The following is a 16537-nucleotide window of genomic DNA, read 5'->3' on the forward strand; positions in this document are numbered from 1 at the left end:
GAATGAGAGGTCATAGCTTAGATAACCACAAATAGATTCAAAGGAGAAACTTCTTTGCCAAGAAAGAGGGGAAGATTGCCATAAGGAATGGGGAGATCACTTGTATTTAGGGGAAGTTGGCTAAACAGGATTAAATGAAAAAAAGGTGGGAGGAGGCTTGGGTGGAATATGAAGACTACCATGCAACACTTGGGCCAACCAACATGTTTTACTACAGTAGATATCGCAAAAATAGAATGAAACAGGATGGAAGCAGGCTCTTCAGCCCAACTAATCTATGCTATCCAAGGTGCCTACTTCAGCTTGAGCCATTTGCCTGTGTCTGGTTCATAATCCTCCAAACCTTTCATATTCATGTACCTGTCTATTTTAAATGTTGTATTTTGTTCCTTCCTCTATGGCTTCCTCTGGGAATTGCCCCTCAGGTTCCCTTTAAATCTTTTCCCTTTCACCTGAAACCTATGTCCCCCTGCTGTTCAACTTTCACAGACTGGGGAAAAAGATTGTGTGTGACCATTTGGTCACCCTTATGATTTTATTTACCTCTCTACATCATCCTCTGCCACCTGAATTCCAAAGAAGCCAGCCCCAGTCTATCCTTTTAACTCAAGTACTCCAGTCCCAGCAACATCCTCATGAATCTTCTTGCAGCCTTTCCAACGTAATAAAACCCTTTTTATAAATTCAAGTGCAGTCTCACCAGGGCCTTGAATTCATGCCAAACCCTTTTTTGACACCCTGTATATCTGTGTTGTGGTTTCATGGAACTATGTACTTGTACCCTTAGGTCTCTGTCTGTTCTAAAACACCCCAAGGCCTTGTCATTTACTGCACATGTCCCATCCTAAATTAATTTATCAAAATGGAAAACCTCACCCTAGCCCATGTTAATTTCCATCTGCCATTCCTTGGCCAATGTAGATCCTATTGTAATTTTAGTAATCTTCCTCACTGTCCACCATACCACCAATTTTGGTGTTATATGCGAAGCTGTTAACCATACTTCCTGTTCTCATCCAAATTGTTAATATGATATAGAACAACAGGTGATCCATTACCAATCTCTGTGGCACACCACTTGTCACAGGCATCCAATATAAATAACCACCTATAGAATCACACCCTGATTCATATCACCAAGCTATTTTTCTATCCAGTTGGACTTCCATGTGATCTTACCTTCCAGACTACCAGAAGGTTAGACCACATGCAGGACCTTGTCAAAGGCCTTGATAAAGACCATGCAGTCAACATCCATAGCCATGCGATTAATCCTCTCAGTCACCACTTCAAAAAACTCAAAGCCCATCTCTAATCAGCCCTTGCCTTTCTAAATTCTGTCTCTCAGAATCCCATCTCTCTTCCAGAAACTTTCCCACCATTGATGTTAGATCCCAAATTTTTCTTCACAGCCCTTATATAAAGGCACAATATTAACTACCCTCAAGTGGTTAAGTAGATACATGACAAATTTATCCCATCTAATCATTGTGGCATTTCTTGTTATTAGAGACATTAAAACCAGCTGCTCTTATAACTGTCTCATTTTTACATGTCTGCAATCTTCAAATATTTACTCCTCTAATTCTGGTTGACTATTAAAGGTCCTATGGTACAATCCTCTCAAAGATAATTCCCCTTCTTATTTCTATCCAGATAGCTCAATTCCCCATGAATATCCTATGTACTTCCATGATTTTCTCCCTAATCAAAAGCGCAATTCCCTCCTTTCTTACTTCCACCTGTAGCATTGGTATCCCGGAACATTAGCTGTGAGTCTTGGCCATCCTTCAGTCCTGGTTCTTCAGTCACTGTATTATCCTGGTCCCATGTGCCAATCCATCAAGTTCATTATAAGTCATAAAATATAAATCCCTATTGTGGTCAGCTTTATAGTCTTATGCCACAAAACAATACATGGATGAAGAAGCCAACAAAAAAATGTAGTAAAAATGATTGCACATCCATATTGCATTTGAACATGAAAGGGATCTAAGGTTTATAGTATAAAAAGAAGCTGTTAATGGGGGACCTAAGCAAAATGTTTAATAGAGTATATTATTTGGATTAAAAAAAAAGGCTTGTGCTACTTTTGTAAAGCAGAGGGAAAAACTGAAAATGAACAACAAATAGTGTAGAAAAGACGTGAAGAAAACTACATTTCTCACATGCCTGGAATCATCCACCAACAAAATAATAAAAAGACCTACAGGGATGAATGAGTTCTTGTACAATGAAGACAGGACATGAATGACAAATAATCTTTTTTCATGTACAGAGCAGAATTAATGTACTTGGTAAATTAATTGGACGATTTTACACCATTCATTGAATTTGAGAAATGTTTCTTTAAATTTTCAAACTTTTTCACTTTTTCTGACTTTAAGGAACATTCTAAGAAAAAAAGTCCCTGCATAAGAAAATTTCGTGTTGAAAATACTGCAATATCAAACATTATCAAGATCCAAAGATTCACAAGTCGCCATTAAGTTGATGATGGCAGCTATTTTTTTTAACACAGTCCCAAATATTGGAAACCAAAAGAATTTATTACCTTTTAAATTTTCAGCTCATGTAGCACAGACCCAGAATTAAATTCAAAGTCCTCCAAGCAGATAGTGATTTATTATTGTCTTCAGAGATTAAATGTTTCTTGTAACCTTGATGGCAGAAAAAGAATTTTTTAAGTTAATGAAACAAGGAAAGTCTGCAGACACTGTGATTGAAGTAAATGCACACAAACTCAGCAAGTCCTGCAGCGTCAATAGGAAACAAAGACATATAATCAACATTTCAGGCCTGAGCTCTTTGTTAAGGTGTGAGCAAAAAGCAGACAGAAACCTGAAAAAAAGTTAGGGACTGGAGGGAAGAAGGGGCAGGAGGAGGAGCATGGATCAATAGCCAAGAGGCCACATGTGTTTTCTGTATCCACAAGGATGGATAGAAGGGCAGGAGAGAAAAGCTGAGAATTGATCAGGGGAGGGGGTAACTCTGTGAATGTATTATTAGAGGAAAGGAGAAAGAGGAAGGGGAAAAGAGTGAGAGGAAGGAAGACATTTTGATAGGGAGTGGGAGAGGGAACTGGAGGTTGATGTTAATGTCATCAGATCGGATGGAGGGTGCCCAAACAGAATATGAGAATATGTTGTTCCTCCAATTTGTCTGTGGACTTAGTTGGGCTGCGCATGAAATCATGGACAGACATTTTGGCATGGAAATGTGGTGGCAGGGGTGGGGGAGGGGGTGGGGTATCAAAATGGGTTGCCACTAGGACCTCCCTGCCATTACGGCAGACAGAGCAAAGGTGCTCAATGAAGCGATCTCCCAGTTTGTGTCCAGACTCTGATATAGAGGCCAAAATAGGAGGGACTGGATGCAGTAGATGACCACTGTAGATTAAAAAGTTTTGCTTCACTTAGGTGGGCTATGTAGGGCCCTGAATGGTGATGAGGATGTGTTGGTGGATCTGCAGCATTTGGCCTCTTGGTTGTTGGTCTGCGCTCTACCCCTGCCCTTTCTTCCCTACCTTTTTATACAGGTACCTGCCTGCTTTTTTGCTCATACTCTGACAAAGGATTCAGGCCTGAGATGCAAGTTCTATATCTAATGCTGTTGGGAGTTTCTCCAGGACTTGTGTGTCTTTTTAAAGTTCTTTTTTTCCCCCTCAGTTTGGCTGTCATAAATATCAGTGAAGAAACTAATTTACTGTCATCATAACTGTATTTTCTATGTTATTTACTCTGGTGGTGTTATTGTGAGGAACTGTGGGTTATAATATAGAGTAATCAAGATGTATCCACTTCCTGAGATGAAATGATTTTCATTCACGGTCTGAGATGTTAATGAGGTTCCTAATAATTAATAATGGAGATAGTTTTAGCATGATACACCACGTCAACCTAGCAGGTTGATTTGAGACCCTTTTTGGGGGTTAAATCTTAAAATGATGGAGAGATCTGCAATAACTAGAAAGAGGCATGTCTCACTTCAGTGGGCACCTTTAATTTTTTTTTAGTGCATACAGTTAGTCTTTTTTTAAAAAAAAAGATTTTTAGAAACACTTTCTGTGCACGATGTTGGCCCCCACTTCCTTGTACTCATTGGCCGTGACCCACATCTGCTGGAAAGCCCAGAGCGAGGAGAAGATAGAGCCTCCCAACCACACGGCGTGTTTCCTCTCGGACGGAGCCGACACCTTGACAGGGGTGCCGGTGGGGACCCATTTGGTGAGCTCCTTCAGCATCCTCTCATCCAGCCCCGGGAACAAGCTGGAACCTCCGGCCAGAATCACGTTGGCGAAGAAATCTCTCCTCAGGTCGATGTCACACTTCATGATGGTGTTGAAGCAGAGCTTATCGATGCCGGGAGCTTCGATGCCGAGATTGGCCGGGAGGAAGAGGGTCTCGGGACAGCGGAACCTTTGGCTGTGGATCTTGACGACCTGACCATCCGGCAGCTTGTAATCTTTCTCCACGTCGCAAGCTTTCTTACATAGCTCGGCTTGCAAGTCCAGAGCCACGTAGCACAGCCTTTCTTTGATGTCCCTCGCGATCTCCTTCTCCGCCGAGCTGACGAACGAGACCCCACTCTCGGTCAGGATCCTGGCCAGGTACTCGGTGAGGGCCCTTCCTCCCAGCTCCAGTCTCAGCACGGCGTGGGGCAGGCAGTAGCCCTCGAAGATGGGCACGGAGTGGGTCACTCCGTCCCCGCTGTCGATCACGCACCCGGTGATCCTGCCTGAGGCGTAAAGACCCAGCACGGCTTGGATAGCCAGGTACATGGCCGGGACATCGAAGCCCTCGAAGAGGATCTGGCTCATCTTCTCTCTGTTGGCCAGGGGATTCAGGGGAGCCTCGCTCAGCAGAACCGGCCTCTCGCTCGGCTTGATTTTCAATTGGTGGTCATAGAGGTACCTCCAGATCTTCTCCATGTCATCCCAAGAGGTGACTATACCGTGTTCCACTGGGTAGTTGATGGACAGCACCCCTCGCTTAACTTGGGCTTCCTCGCCAATGTAGAACTCCTTCTGCTCGGCTCCTATGACGAGCGCTTTCTGTCGAGGCTTCCCGATTATATTGTGGAAGACCGAACGAGGCTCCACGTCTCCTGAGAAGCCGGCTTTGATCAGCCCCGATCCATTGTCGATCACGACGCCGGGCTGGAGCTCCACCATCCTTGCCTGGGCAGGGGAGGTAACCAACGCACTTGTGCCTTCACACTAAAAAAATTGCCCCAAAGATAGACTTTACAGCGCTGCTTCAATCGCAATGAACTGATCCCCCCCCCCCTTTGCTTTTAAAACCCTTGCTTTAAAATGTCTATGAGGTTTCTCCCGTCCAATTGTGACAGTTTAGAAGAATTATGAAGACACCGCTGCGTCAGTTAGCAACCCCTGGACTCAGCGCAGTCACTTCTTTGGCTGCAGAGCAATGAAGCGCAGAGCTTCGGGTCGGGAACACCCCAACACGAAGTATCGACTGACCCACGGTCTCTGTATGACCGGGTGAGCTTCCCCGGCAACATTGTTTGCTCAAGACTCCAGCATCTTCAGCGTTCCTGAAACACCCACCTGAAGTCCATCCAAGCTCATGGCAGCTCTCTCATGCTAAATGTGCGCACTTCTTTCGACCTTTGGGTCTGAGCTGAAATCCGCCCAGATAAATGATGACGAAATGTTCATTCAAACTGCCTTCTCCAGGCCAAATTCATTATATAGGGAATTAAGTGTTTTGATGTTATTGTGCTATCTTCCCACAATCAATGAACCAAGTGGTTTTACCTCTTGACCAGAGCATTTGGCTCAGAGAATGGTTCACCTGTAACCTCTCCCAATCTGGAGGGCGATATACAACACACTATGACTCTCGTTACATCCGAGTAGAACTTGTACTGGTTCATGGGGGAAGGGAAATGAACAATTTCCTCTGTTCACATGACTTGTGAAAACAGTCAACTAGGAAATTCCTGAAAACTCACTTTCTCATTGGCTTCAGCTGGTGTCACAACCACAACCACAACAAAATAAGATGATTGTGGACTTCAGAAGGAAATCAGGAGAACATGAACCAGTCCTAGACCGGGGGTTAGCAGTGGAGAGAGTCAAGAATTTCAAATTCCTTGGTGACAACATCTCTGAGGGTCTGTCCTGGGGACTCCATGTCCACGCAATCACCAAGTGAGAGTATGTCACCAAAGACTATTGGAAACTTCTGCAGGAGAGCATTCTGGCTGGTTGCATCATTGTCTGGAATGGAAGCACCAAAACTCAAGACGAGAAAAAGATGTTTGTCACACTTGTCTTCATTGGTTGGGGCATTGAATACATCAAGTTAGTATTTACAAGAAGTTAGACTACAATGTGCATTTCTGGTTACCTTGCTAATAGAAGGATGCCCAAGGGTGTAATGGGGACTGGAGGGCTTGAGTTATAAGTAGAGGGTGGATAGACTGGGACTATTTTCCCTGGACCACCGCAGGCCTAAGGATAACCTTAAAAGCCTATACAAAGTCATCAGAAGCATAAGGAAAGTGAAGTCACAGTTTTTTCTGCAGATCAAGATTCAGATTTAGTGTCAGAATATGTATAATATCACATACAGCCCTGAGATTCTTTTTCCTGTGGGTGAGGCAGAATTACCACTTATTGGCAGTGCAAAAAAAGAACTGTCTCAAAGTACATAGGTAAACAAATAAAAAATTGTAAATAAACTGATTGCATAATAAATGAACTCGTCAAGAAATTCGGTGTTTAGTGGTAACATCATATTGCAAACACTCATGTAAACAACCTTACAACAATAAATTTTTTAAAGGTGCCCAAAAAAGTAAGGCAGTGTCTAGTTCATTGATTATTCAGGAACATGATGGCAGAGGGGAAGAAACTATCCTTGTGCCACTGAGTGCACGTCTTTAGGCTCCTGTACCCTCTTCCTGATGGTAGCAGAGTGAAGAGGGCTTGGCCTGGGCTGTTGGGGTCTTTGAGTATGGAGAAAAATAAGGTGCTGTTCCTCCAATTTGAGGGTGGTCTGGATGGGACCAAAGCTATGGATAGACGCGAGTGTGGGAGTGTGTCTCAGAATTGAAATGGTTGGCTACTGGGACGTCGCTGTTGTTGCGAATGGAGAGAATGTGTTCAGCAAAGCGATCTCCCAATCTGCGACCGGTCTCTCCGATGTAGAGAATGCCACAAAAGGAGGAGTGGATGCAGTAAACGAGTTCTCTGGATGTACAAGTGAAGTGTGGCTTCACTTCAAAGGCCTGTTTCAGGCCCTGGACTGTGGTGAGGGAGGAGATGAGGGTGCAAGTGTTGCACCTCCTGCAAGCACAGGGGAAGGTGCTAGGGTCTCCAACCATTTCAATTCAGACTCCCACACTCACGTGTCTGTCCATGGACGTGTACTATCCAACTCAGACAACCCAAAAAATGGAGGGAAAACACCTTATTTTCCATCTGGGCCCTCTCCTGCCAGACGGAATGAACATTGACTTTACTGCTTTCCACTAAACCAGTTCATCCACCCACCCAGCCATCCCTTCTCCCCTCAATGCTGCTGTCCCCTCCCTCATTTCATCACCTATAGCCTTTGCCACCCACTTCCCCCTCTCCATCACCCCCCCCCCCCATACTCTTGTTTGAACACCTGTTAGCATTTTCTCATTCTTTGATGAAGGACAGTGTTTCTCCAGCATTTTGTGTTTTTCCTGATTGAGATTGTTCTTGAGGTTCAGATGATTGCTGTTGAGGGGTATCAGGTGTTCCTTAACCTGTTGGTGTGAGTCATGGCACTTGTACTTATTTCCTAATGGGTAGCATCGAGAACAGAGCATGTGCTGGGTGGTGTGGATCCTTGATGATTGCTTCTGCTCTTCTACAACAGTGTTCTCCATAGATGTTCTTGATGCAGGGGAGGGTTTTTACCCATGATGTCTTAGTCTGTGCCCACTACATTTTGCAGGGATTTTTACAAGGGAGTATTGTTGTCCCCATACCAGACCATGATGCAGCCTCTGGAGGGCATAGGTTTAAGGTGGCGGGGTGGGGGGGGGGGGAAGATATATACAGAAACTGACAGGAAAGCTTTTCCACACAGAGGATTAGAGTTGGCATTGCCTGCACTCCCCCATATGGTCGTGGCCACTGTTCACCATCAGACTCGCCCCCATCCCCTCCCACGTCCCTAGCACACGTCAAGCATCACTTCCTTGATGCAATAAAAGCAGTGTCCTCGTCTTCTGTGTCGGAGGGGCAGAAGATATTACTGTTCGTTGGCAGATGGGACCCCGCCCCCCGCTGAGTAGGTTTATGAGCATTCCACCATGCCCCCCTCTAACTCGCTAATGCCCCCCTCTAACATTCGTTCTGGCGCCAACCCTGCAGAGGATGGTGTTTATATGGTACAAGATACCAGAAGTGATGGAGGTGGGTAACTAATAAAGACAGGTTAAAAGGACTGTTTCCACGCTGTACGTCTGTGACTGATAATTTAACATATTATAAAATGCAATAAGCCTTAAGCCAGTGGTTCTCAACTTTTTTCTTTCCACTCACATACCACTTTAAGTATTCCCTATGCCATAGGTGCTGTGTGATTAGTAAGGGATTGCTTAAGGTAGTATGTGAGTGAAAAGAAAAAGGTTGAGAACCACTGCATTAAGCACAAGGGAAGTTAAATGCCATAGAGCTTAAATGCCATAGAGCTTGTGCTTAATGGATTAGCTTGAAAATGATTAGCCTGCAAATAGGAGACTCACTGGATATACAGGCACTTTACCATAAGATGGAGCTCTTTATCTTTGTGGGTGAGGAGCAAGGATGGTGGCAAACACATCCCATCAGGTCAGCCCAGTGGATACAACACAGTGAAGACTGGGGAATGCCAAGAATGCTTAATTAGGACATCTGGAAAACATTCTGGATGTTTGAAAAAAATTTTTTCCTTCTGTCTGACAGGTTCTTAGTTGCTCTGAAATTGAAACAATATTAGGTGCAATGAAAAATTAATGACCCTGTGATGCAACTTTGCATATGACACCAAAATTGGTGGTATGGTGGTCAGTGAAGAGGATTATCTAAAATTACAATAGGATCTACATTAACTAGGAATGTTGGCCAAGGAATGGCCGATGGAAATTAACATGGGCTAGTGCAGTAGTTCTCAACCTTTCTCTTTCCACTCACATACCACTTTAAGTATTCCCTATGCTCTGGGCACTCTGTGATTAGTAAGGGATTGCTTAAGGTGGTATGTGGGTGGGAAGGGAAGTTTGAGAATCACTGCTCTAGACCCATTTGTTACAGAAATATTTTGGTTGAGAAAAATTGTCATTGGCCCATTTCCTTTGGAGTTATGAAACTGTGCACATAACGAGTCAATTAGGTACGATTAAAACAATGGTTTTCAAATTTTTTCTTTCCATCCACATACCACCTTAAAAAATCCCTTAATAATCACAGAACACCCATGGCATAGGGAATACTTAAAGTGGTGTGTGAGTGGAAAGAAAAAGATTGAGAACCACTGGTTTAGATATTTCTGTGTTGGGAAGGTAATAATTGGCAATAATAGCGCACATCCAGCTTCTCAACGGGGTGGGTGGCTGTACCCAATATGGCCAAAACAAAGTCCTGACTCTATGAGTGAGTCCCCGAACTGTGAGCAGATCTTGGATAGGTTTGCACCAATGGTATAGCCAGCAGTGCTCCAAGCAATCAGTAGGTTTAGAGAGACGAGTCTGAACACAAGTGTTACAATCATAGGTAACACATGGAAGACAAATGGGGGAAGATGTCAAAAGATACTTAATTATTCTACTACTAAACAACTATATAGACAGTCACATTTGACTCAGATTGGACTCCGATACCAGTGGCCACCTATCTCCGACACATTCCCGAACTTGTGCACACTTCACAGACAGATTTTCAAACACTCCCTATTCCCTATATCAATGGAGGAGTGGCTCTCTGCAAGCGCTGATCTATGGCAGTACTATGGCTTAAGTGTAATGCACACCTTACCCATGACTCTTCCACAGTAGCAATCTGGCATGGAGCAATATCCAGTGCTTAGACCACGAGGCGGAGAGAAAGAAAGGTGAATTGATGTTTTATATAGTTCTGAGCTGGGCATCCAGTCAGTGATGACCTTAAGTTATTTAAATGAGCCAACAGGAAGGTGTGCTCTAGTGTGTGGCCGGAGTCCAAACTTGATTGACAGGTGATGAAACCTCTGAATAAGTTTCAGACAGGGAAGTCACATGACCATCCACAATTCACAATGTTCCAGACAGGGAGGCCATGTGTTCCTTGACAATCCACATATAACACCTCCTTGGAAGGCATTATGAAGATTTTAGGGTCTGACTGATATGGCTCACTCCTCCTGAGGTTAAGAAGCAATTGAGTTCACGATAAGTCAGCCTCCCACCTGTTACCTAGTACACGTTGAACTCACTATACTTTCTGCACAGCTATTCTATTGAAGAATGATCCTGTATTGTATAAATTTCTAAGACATCAAAAAATAAATATGATGGAGCACTGCCAAGACTACAGGCTGAGAGAGAAAGAGCTTTTAATCCAGTAAAGAACTTACAAGTCAACAATAGAAGCATTATACGTTATCCTTCTTACAAATCCAAATATTGTTCTGCTGTACAGAAACTTAAATAGAAGCAATTGTTGTTATGCAGTCAATGTACTGACATGATAATTAAGCCCAGTTACCCTTTCATTGCACTGGAATTCTTTGCAACAAAGAGATGAATTGGAAGAGATTTTGGTGCTATTTTTGTCTGCTTTAAATTTGTGCTTTTAATTTTTTTTAATTTTAGACATACAGCACAGTAACAGACCATTTCAACATACAAGTCTGTGCTGCCCAATTACACCAGATTGACCCTCAACTTCTGGTATGTTTTGAACGGTGGGAGGAAACTGGAGCCCCTGGAGGAAATCCACACAAACATGAGGCGAATGTACAAACTCCTTACAAACAATGCGGGATTCGAACCCCGGTTCTGATCGCTGGCCCTGTAACAACGATGGGCTCACCGCTTCGCTAACCGTGCCATCCTATGACTTGTTATGCAACAAAATATTATCAGGATATCATTTCTGTTGGCAGAGACGAAAAGTGCACTGTGGTGTACAATTCATGTCAGCTAAAGGAAAATGGGAAATTAAAATTTGATCTTCAGATTGGAGGTGGAGGTAGAATTAAACTAATTAACACTGAGAAACAAACCAGGGAAATTGCAAAGCATACTTACTGCTGGCAGTGCAGGTGGTATATTTGTTCTCCAGTGATCCTTCTGGTGATTTACTGTAGTCACCAGTAGTGGTGGTGGGAGTGGGGCAGAGGCTCCTATTAAAACTTGCTGAAGCCAGTTTAACAGAGGAGCTGGAAGAACTCGGTTCATGGAGCATCCTTCGAGAGAAATGGTCAGTTAGCGTTTCATGTCGAGACCCCTTGTTGAGACTTACCATTTCTTTCTGTGGATGCTGCCTGTCTGACCCACTTACTCTCTTCAGCTTCTCCTTATTTATTCAAGATTCCAGCTTCCTCATTTCTCGTGTTTCTCTAAAACCAGACGAATGCAGCGTTAAACTGATTTTTAATAGTCTGCACTTTTTAAAAGGAGTTGCACATTAGCCTAAAATTTAGTCCCTCCAATATTTGGTTTATGGGCCTATCACTGATTAATTCTTAGCTTTCTGTGCTCTCGTAATTACGTCTTACATGGGATAAGCCATTTCCAAACTGCACATTGTTAATGCAGAGCAAAGAAAGGAAATCTCAGGTTGGGGGTGGGAGGGGGTGGGGGGTGGTGATGAATGTGGGTAAGGAGCTGAATTTGATGGTTGATATGGAAGATTATGTGTCTGGGTTTTAGTTGAGATTGTCTGAACAGGGTCATTGTCATTAGAAGGGGACTAGGATCATCATCTAGAATGGGTGTCCATAGCTGGAAGTGAAGCTAGTGTTGAGTTATTGAATTGATCATTGTGGTGGAGGTTTGGTAAAGGATTGTAAGCTTGATGGGGGTGTCCTTATGCACACAGAAGGCATCACAGGCACCGTCCAAGCCCCTTCTGCACAAACAGCCAGTGAATCACAAAGTTCACTCATAAACAAGTGAAAATCCTGGAAGAAGTGTGAAGACAAGCCTGAATGACACTTATGTCCACCATCATGACTTGATGGTGGATATAATCATAACTTCTAATATCCAGAGATTGGTCAGGACTCATATTAACTACAATCTTCCAGCCACCCTCGACCCACTTCAATTTGCATACCAATGAAACAGGTTCACAGCAGATGCCATATCCCTGTCCCTATACACTCAGCCCTGGAACATCTGGACAACATGTCATTGACTAACTATTACCTGGGTGGCATGGTTAGCATAGCAGTTAGTTAGTGCAACACTATTACAGTTGCCAGTGATCTGGGCTCGAATCTAATACTGTCTGTATGACGTTTTTACGTTCTCTTTGTGTCTGGATTCCTCTGGATGCTGCGGTTTACTCCCACCCTCCAAAATGTAGGGGGTTGTAGGTTAAGTTGGGTGTAATTGGACAGCACAGGTTTAAGTGGCCAGAATCAGCTTCTATCATGTTGTAAATAATATATTTTTAAAAATTAAATATATAGTTCTGCATGCAACACAACAGTGTCAAACAACTCATGCCCAAAATCCATGACCTTAGTCTCAGCACCCCACACTGCATTTGGATCCACAACTTTCTATCCTACAGGCTTCAATCAGCGAGGATTAGTGATAGCACCTCAGATTTGAGATTTATTGTTAGATGTCATCACCTATAACCCTAAAATTCTTTTTCCTGCGGGCGAGGCAGAATTACTACTTATTGGCAGTGCAAATAAAGCTGATTTAATGTACACATATAAAAAAATAAAGAAATGTAAACAAATTGACTGTGCAATACAGAGAGAGGAAAAACAAATCAATAAATTGCAAAAGTACGGGTCCTCCAATGAATCCTTGATTGAGTTTGTTGTTGAGGCGTCTCATGGTGGAAGGTTAGCAGATGTTTCTAAACCTGGTGGTGGAAGTCTTGTGGAACCTCGACCACTTTCATGATGGTAGCAGCAAGAACAAAGCATGTGCTGGGTGATGTTGATTGACTTCCATGAGCATCCTCAACTCTGGGACCCAGCAAGGCTATGTACTCAGCCCCTTACTGTACTCCCAGTACAAGCATGTCTATGATCAAATCTAAATCATAGATGACTCCACTATTATAGGCAGAGTCCTCCATCTGCAAGCTGGAAAGTGATGGAGGACTCCTCACTTGTCTGAATAAATGCAGCTCCAACAATACTCAAGTGACACAACAATATTCAGGACAAAGTAGCCCACTTGATTGGTTCCACTTCCACCAGTCGCACTCCCTCTAGCAGTTTCTGCAGTGTGTGACACCCTCAAAATCCACTGCATTAATACATCTCAACTACTTCAGTACCACATTCTCATCCCATCAACCCCCTAATCTCATCAAGAAAGAACATGGGTAGCAGGCTCACGAGAGCACCATCACCTATATGCTCTTCTTCCAAGTTGCACATATTCTGGTGTATAAATATATTGCCAGTAGTTAACCCTAAATCCTGGAACTCCCTTCCCAATAGATTAACCATAAAAAATGCTGCACTTCAAGAAGTCAGCATATGGATGAACATAGAACTTGATAAAATAGGAGAAGCAAATTCACAAAACTTTATTTATAAATAGAATTCTAGATTGTTAATAGAGAATAGAGAAACTCCTATATTAAAACATTAAATTGATCTTTGGAATAAGATTGATAAATAGATTGGAGGAGGAGGAGGTTTAAGGTCAAGAAGAACACCCTTATTCCAAAAGAGATCTATTCCATTTTCTATGAAAAATCAATTTTTAAATATGTGGAAACAACAGGTCATTGAGATGATTGAAGATTGTTCAGAAGCAGTGAAGTTTATTATTTTTAATAGAATGAAAGAAAAGTTTCAGATATCTGAAAATACAAGGTTCTGTTATTATCAGATTATGAGCTTTTTTTGCGTGAAAATTTTGGTCAAGATCTGTTATCGCCAGTAGAAGTGATTGTGTAATGGAAATGGAAAGAAATTGATTTCATTAACATATAAATTGTTACAAAAGAAAGGTCATAAAATAGGAGTACATAAATCAAGACAAAGATGGGAAGAGGATTTGAAGAAACAAATAAATGAACATGAGTGGATGGAATTATGTAGAGAAAATATGAAAAGCACAATAAATGTGAGCTATATGTCAGTACAGTATAATTTTATTCATCAGCTATATTTGACCACTAAAGCTAAATAAATTAAATTATACTTTTTTGGATCTATATTTTGGATGTGAACAGGAAGTTGGTACTTTCTTGCATTCTACATGGCAGTGTTCTAGATTGTAAAATCTTGGTTGTAAAATGGTAACTTATTAGAAAGAATAACTGGAGTTAAATTCCCACAGGACCCAATATTGTATTTATTGGGTGATATTAAAGGGGTTAAACCTAAATTAAAAATGAACATGTTCAAAGTGAAATTTGTTAAAATTGCTTTGGCAATAGCTAGAAAATGGATGCAATAACTTGGAAGTCAGAAACAGATTGAGGAATGGAAAGATGGCATGCAGAAGTTCGAAGTTGTAGACCACTTGAATATATATTTTGTAAAATATGGAGCTAATATTTACAAAGTGTTGGTATAAATATTTAAATGAAACTCTGACATTCCCTTTCTCCAAATAGGCTTCTGCATATTACATGAGATTTTATGGCATGGAGCACTTCTGTTGAGGGTCTCTTGTCCTACATATATATTTCTCTTTTTTTGTAGGGGGTTAGAGGGGGAGGAGAGGATAATGAAGTGGTTCTTTTTCTCTTGTTTTTTTTTCTCTTTATATACAGATACTGGATATATTTGTAATGGATTTGTAATATTAAGGTTTTTTTGTGGTTTTAAAATTTATAAATAAATTTTTTTAAAAAGAAGTCAGCACACCACCACCTTCTCAAGGAGTTGGAGATGAACAATAAGTACTGGCCTTGTCACCAATGCAAGGCCCAATCTCCACCCCTGTTAAAGTGATTGCATTGACATGTCTCTACTGCAAAGCCTTCCTAAATGTGGTGCCTGAAGTGCCCAGTTACTGGAGTTGAGGCCTACTTATCTTGACAGGTGGAAATTTCAGTAACAAGAGAGCCTTGCCTTTTGAGCATAGGGAAAAGCAGGTGCTGGATTGTTTTCAGTGGTGTGTGAAGTGGAAAAAAGCATCCATGATATTTTCTATACAAGTCTCTAATGGAGGATTGATTATTTTCTTTCCATTAGCCCAAGGTAGATTTCATTCAGAAAAAAAGAGCAATTGAGTATTTTGTGGATTTTTTTTTTAAAAATGAAGAATTTAGATCTTGATGAGACCTAAGCAACATACAAAGCTGTTTATTTACATGTTGCATGACAGATGATTGATAGTTATTACATGCAAAATGAAGTGGTATTGCAAAGATAGCTCACAGTCTGGTTACAGCTGCCATGCTGATATCTAATGCATGGACTGAATCTGTCAGACAGCATTAATATAATTAGTTTGCAAAGCCCACTCAACTCTGACCAGCTGCTTCCAAGTGGTGCGGTTACCCATTTACACACTATTATGAGATGGCAATAGTGTCAAATGTTCTCAGTTCAGCAACTGATGGAAGCATATAAAACTAGGTCTCTCATAAATATATATCAACATATATGCATCAACTGTCAAATGAACTACATTTTGTCACTGAAAACAAGGCCCCTGACAAGAAGCATTTGAGAGAACTGTCACTTCATATTTACTGTGCTACAAATTCCTGTTTTCACAAGGCCAATCGGCCCATCGAGTCTGCTCCATCATTTTATCATGAGCTGATCCATCCTTCCACTCAGTCCCTGGGTTTCTCCCTGATGCCCTCTGATGCCTGTCAATCTCTGCCTTAAATAGACCAAACAACCTCACTACCACAGACACCTGTAGCAACAAGTTCCAATGAGTCTCTAGCTAAAAAAAAATAAACACATCTGTTTTAAATTGATGCTCTTTTATCCTGAAGTTGTACCCTCTTGTCCTAGATTCCCCTACCATGGGAAACAACCTTGCCACATCTACTCTGTCTAGGCCTTTCAATACCAAATTGCTGTAATGATAGTGATCATGGTTGCAATGCAACTAGCAATGCCTTAAGGATTATAGATCCTGTTTGATTATACTTGGCTGCCAGCAGGGGCTGGCACAGAGCAGGAGACTGCAGTATGTAAGATCTGTAATGGAGGCTTGCAGCCTCATCATCTTTAAAGTAAAGAGCCTTTCCTTCATCCATGTATTGTCTAAGAACTCACACATAAGAATACAAGATGAATCGTGATGTTAGAAGTGGGATGAAGGAAATTAAAAGGAAACACTGAAAGGAAAATCTAAAGTCAGCATTTGATCAATGAAGAGAAGCTAACAAAGTGAAAAA

At 41.9% G+C, this 16537-nt stretch overlaps 1 protein-coding gene and 1 long non-coding RNA gene across 3 annotated transcripts in view; both read right to left on the minus strand.

Annotated features, from left to right (window-relative positions):
* LOC138742624 (uncharacterized) overlaps positions 1 to 16537 on the minus strand; it is a 78220-nt gene that overhangs the window by 7271 nt on the left and 54412 nt on the right. Inside the window, exons 1-2 of one of the 2 annotated variants that reach the window (XR_011344289.1) lie at positions 11486 to 11568; positions 2555 to 2660 (exon numbers count right to left, since the gene is read on the minus strand). This is a non-coding gene — a long non-coding RNA (uncharacterized lncRNA). Of the gene's footprint in view, positions 1 to 2554; positions 2661 to 11485; positions 11569 to 16537 lie in introns of those variants that run through there. The other variant, XR_011344290.1, reaches the window with a different exon arrangement.
* On the minus strand, positions 3983 to 5307 carry LOC138742623 (actin-6-like). The gene has a single exon (XM_069897285.1). It carries the CDS (start codon positions 5171 to 5173, stop codon positions 4052 to 4054), a length of 1122 nt encoding a protein of 373 aa, XP_069753386.1. The 5' UTR covers positions 5174 to 5307; the 3' UTR covers positions 3983 to 4051.

This window comes from Narcine bancroftii, chromosome 9 (assembly GCF_036971445.1).
Source record: "Narcine bancroftii isolate sNarBan1 chromosome 9, sNarBan1.hap1, whole genome shotgun sequence".
Taxonomy (NCBI): Eukaryota; Metazoa; Chordata; class Chondrichthyes; order Torpediniformes; family Narcinidae; genus Narcine; species Narcine bancroftii.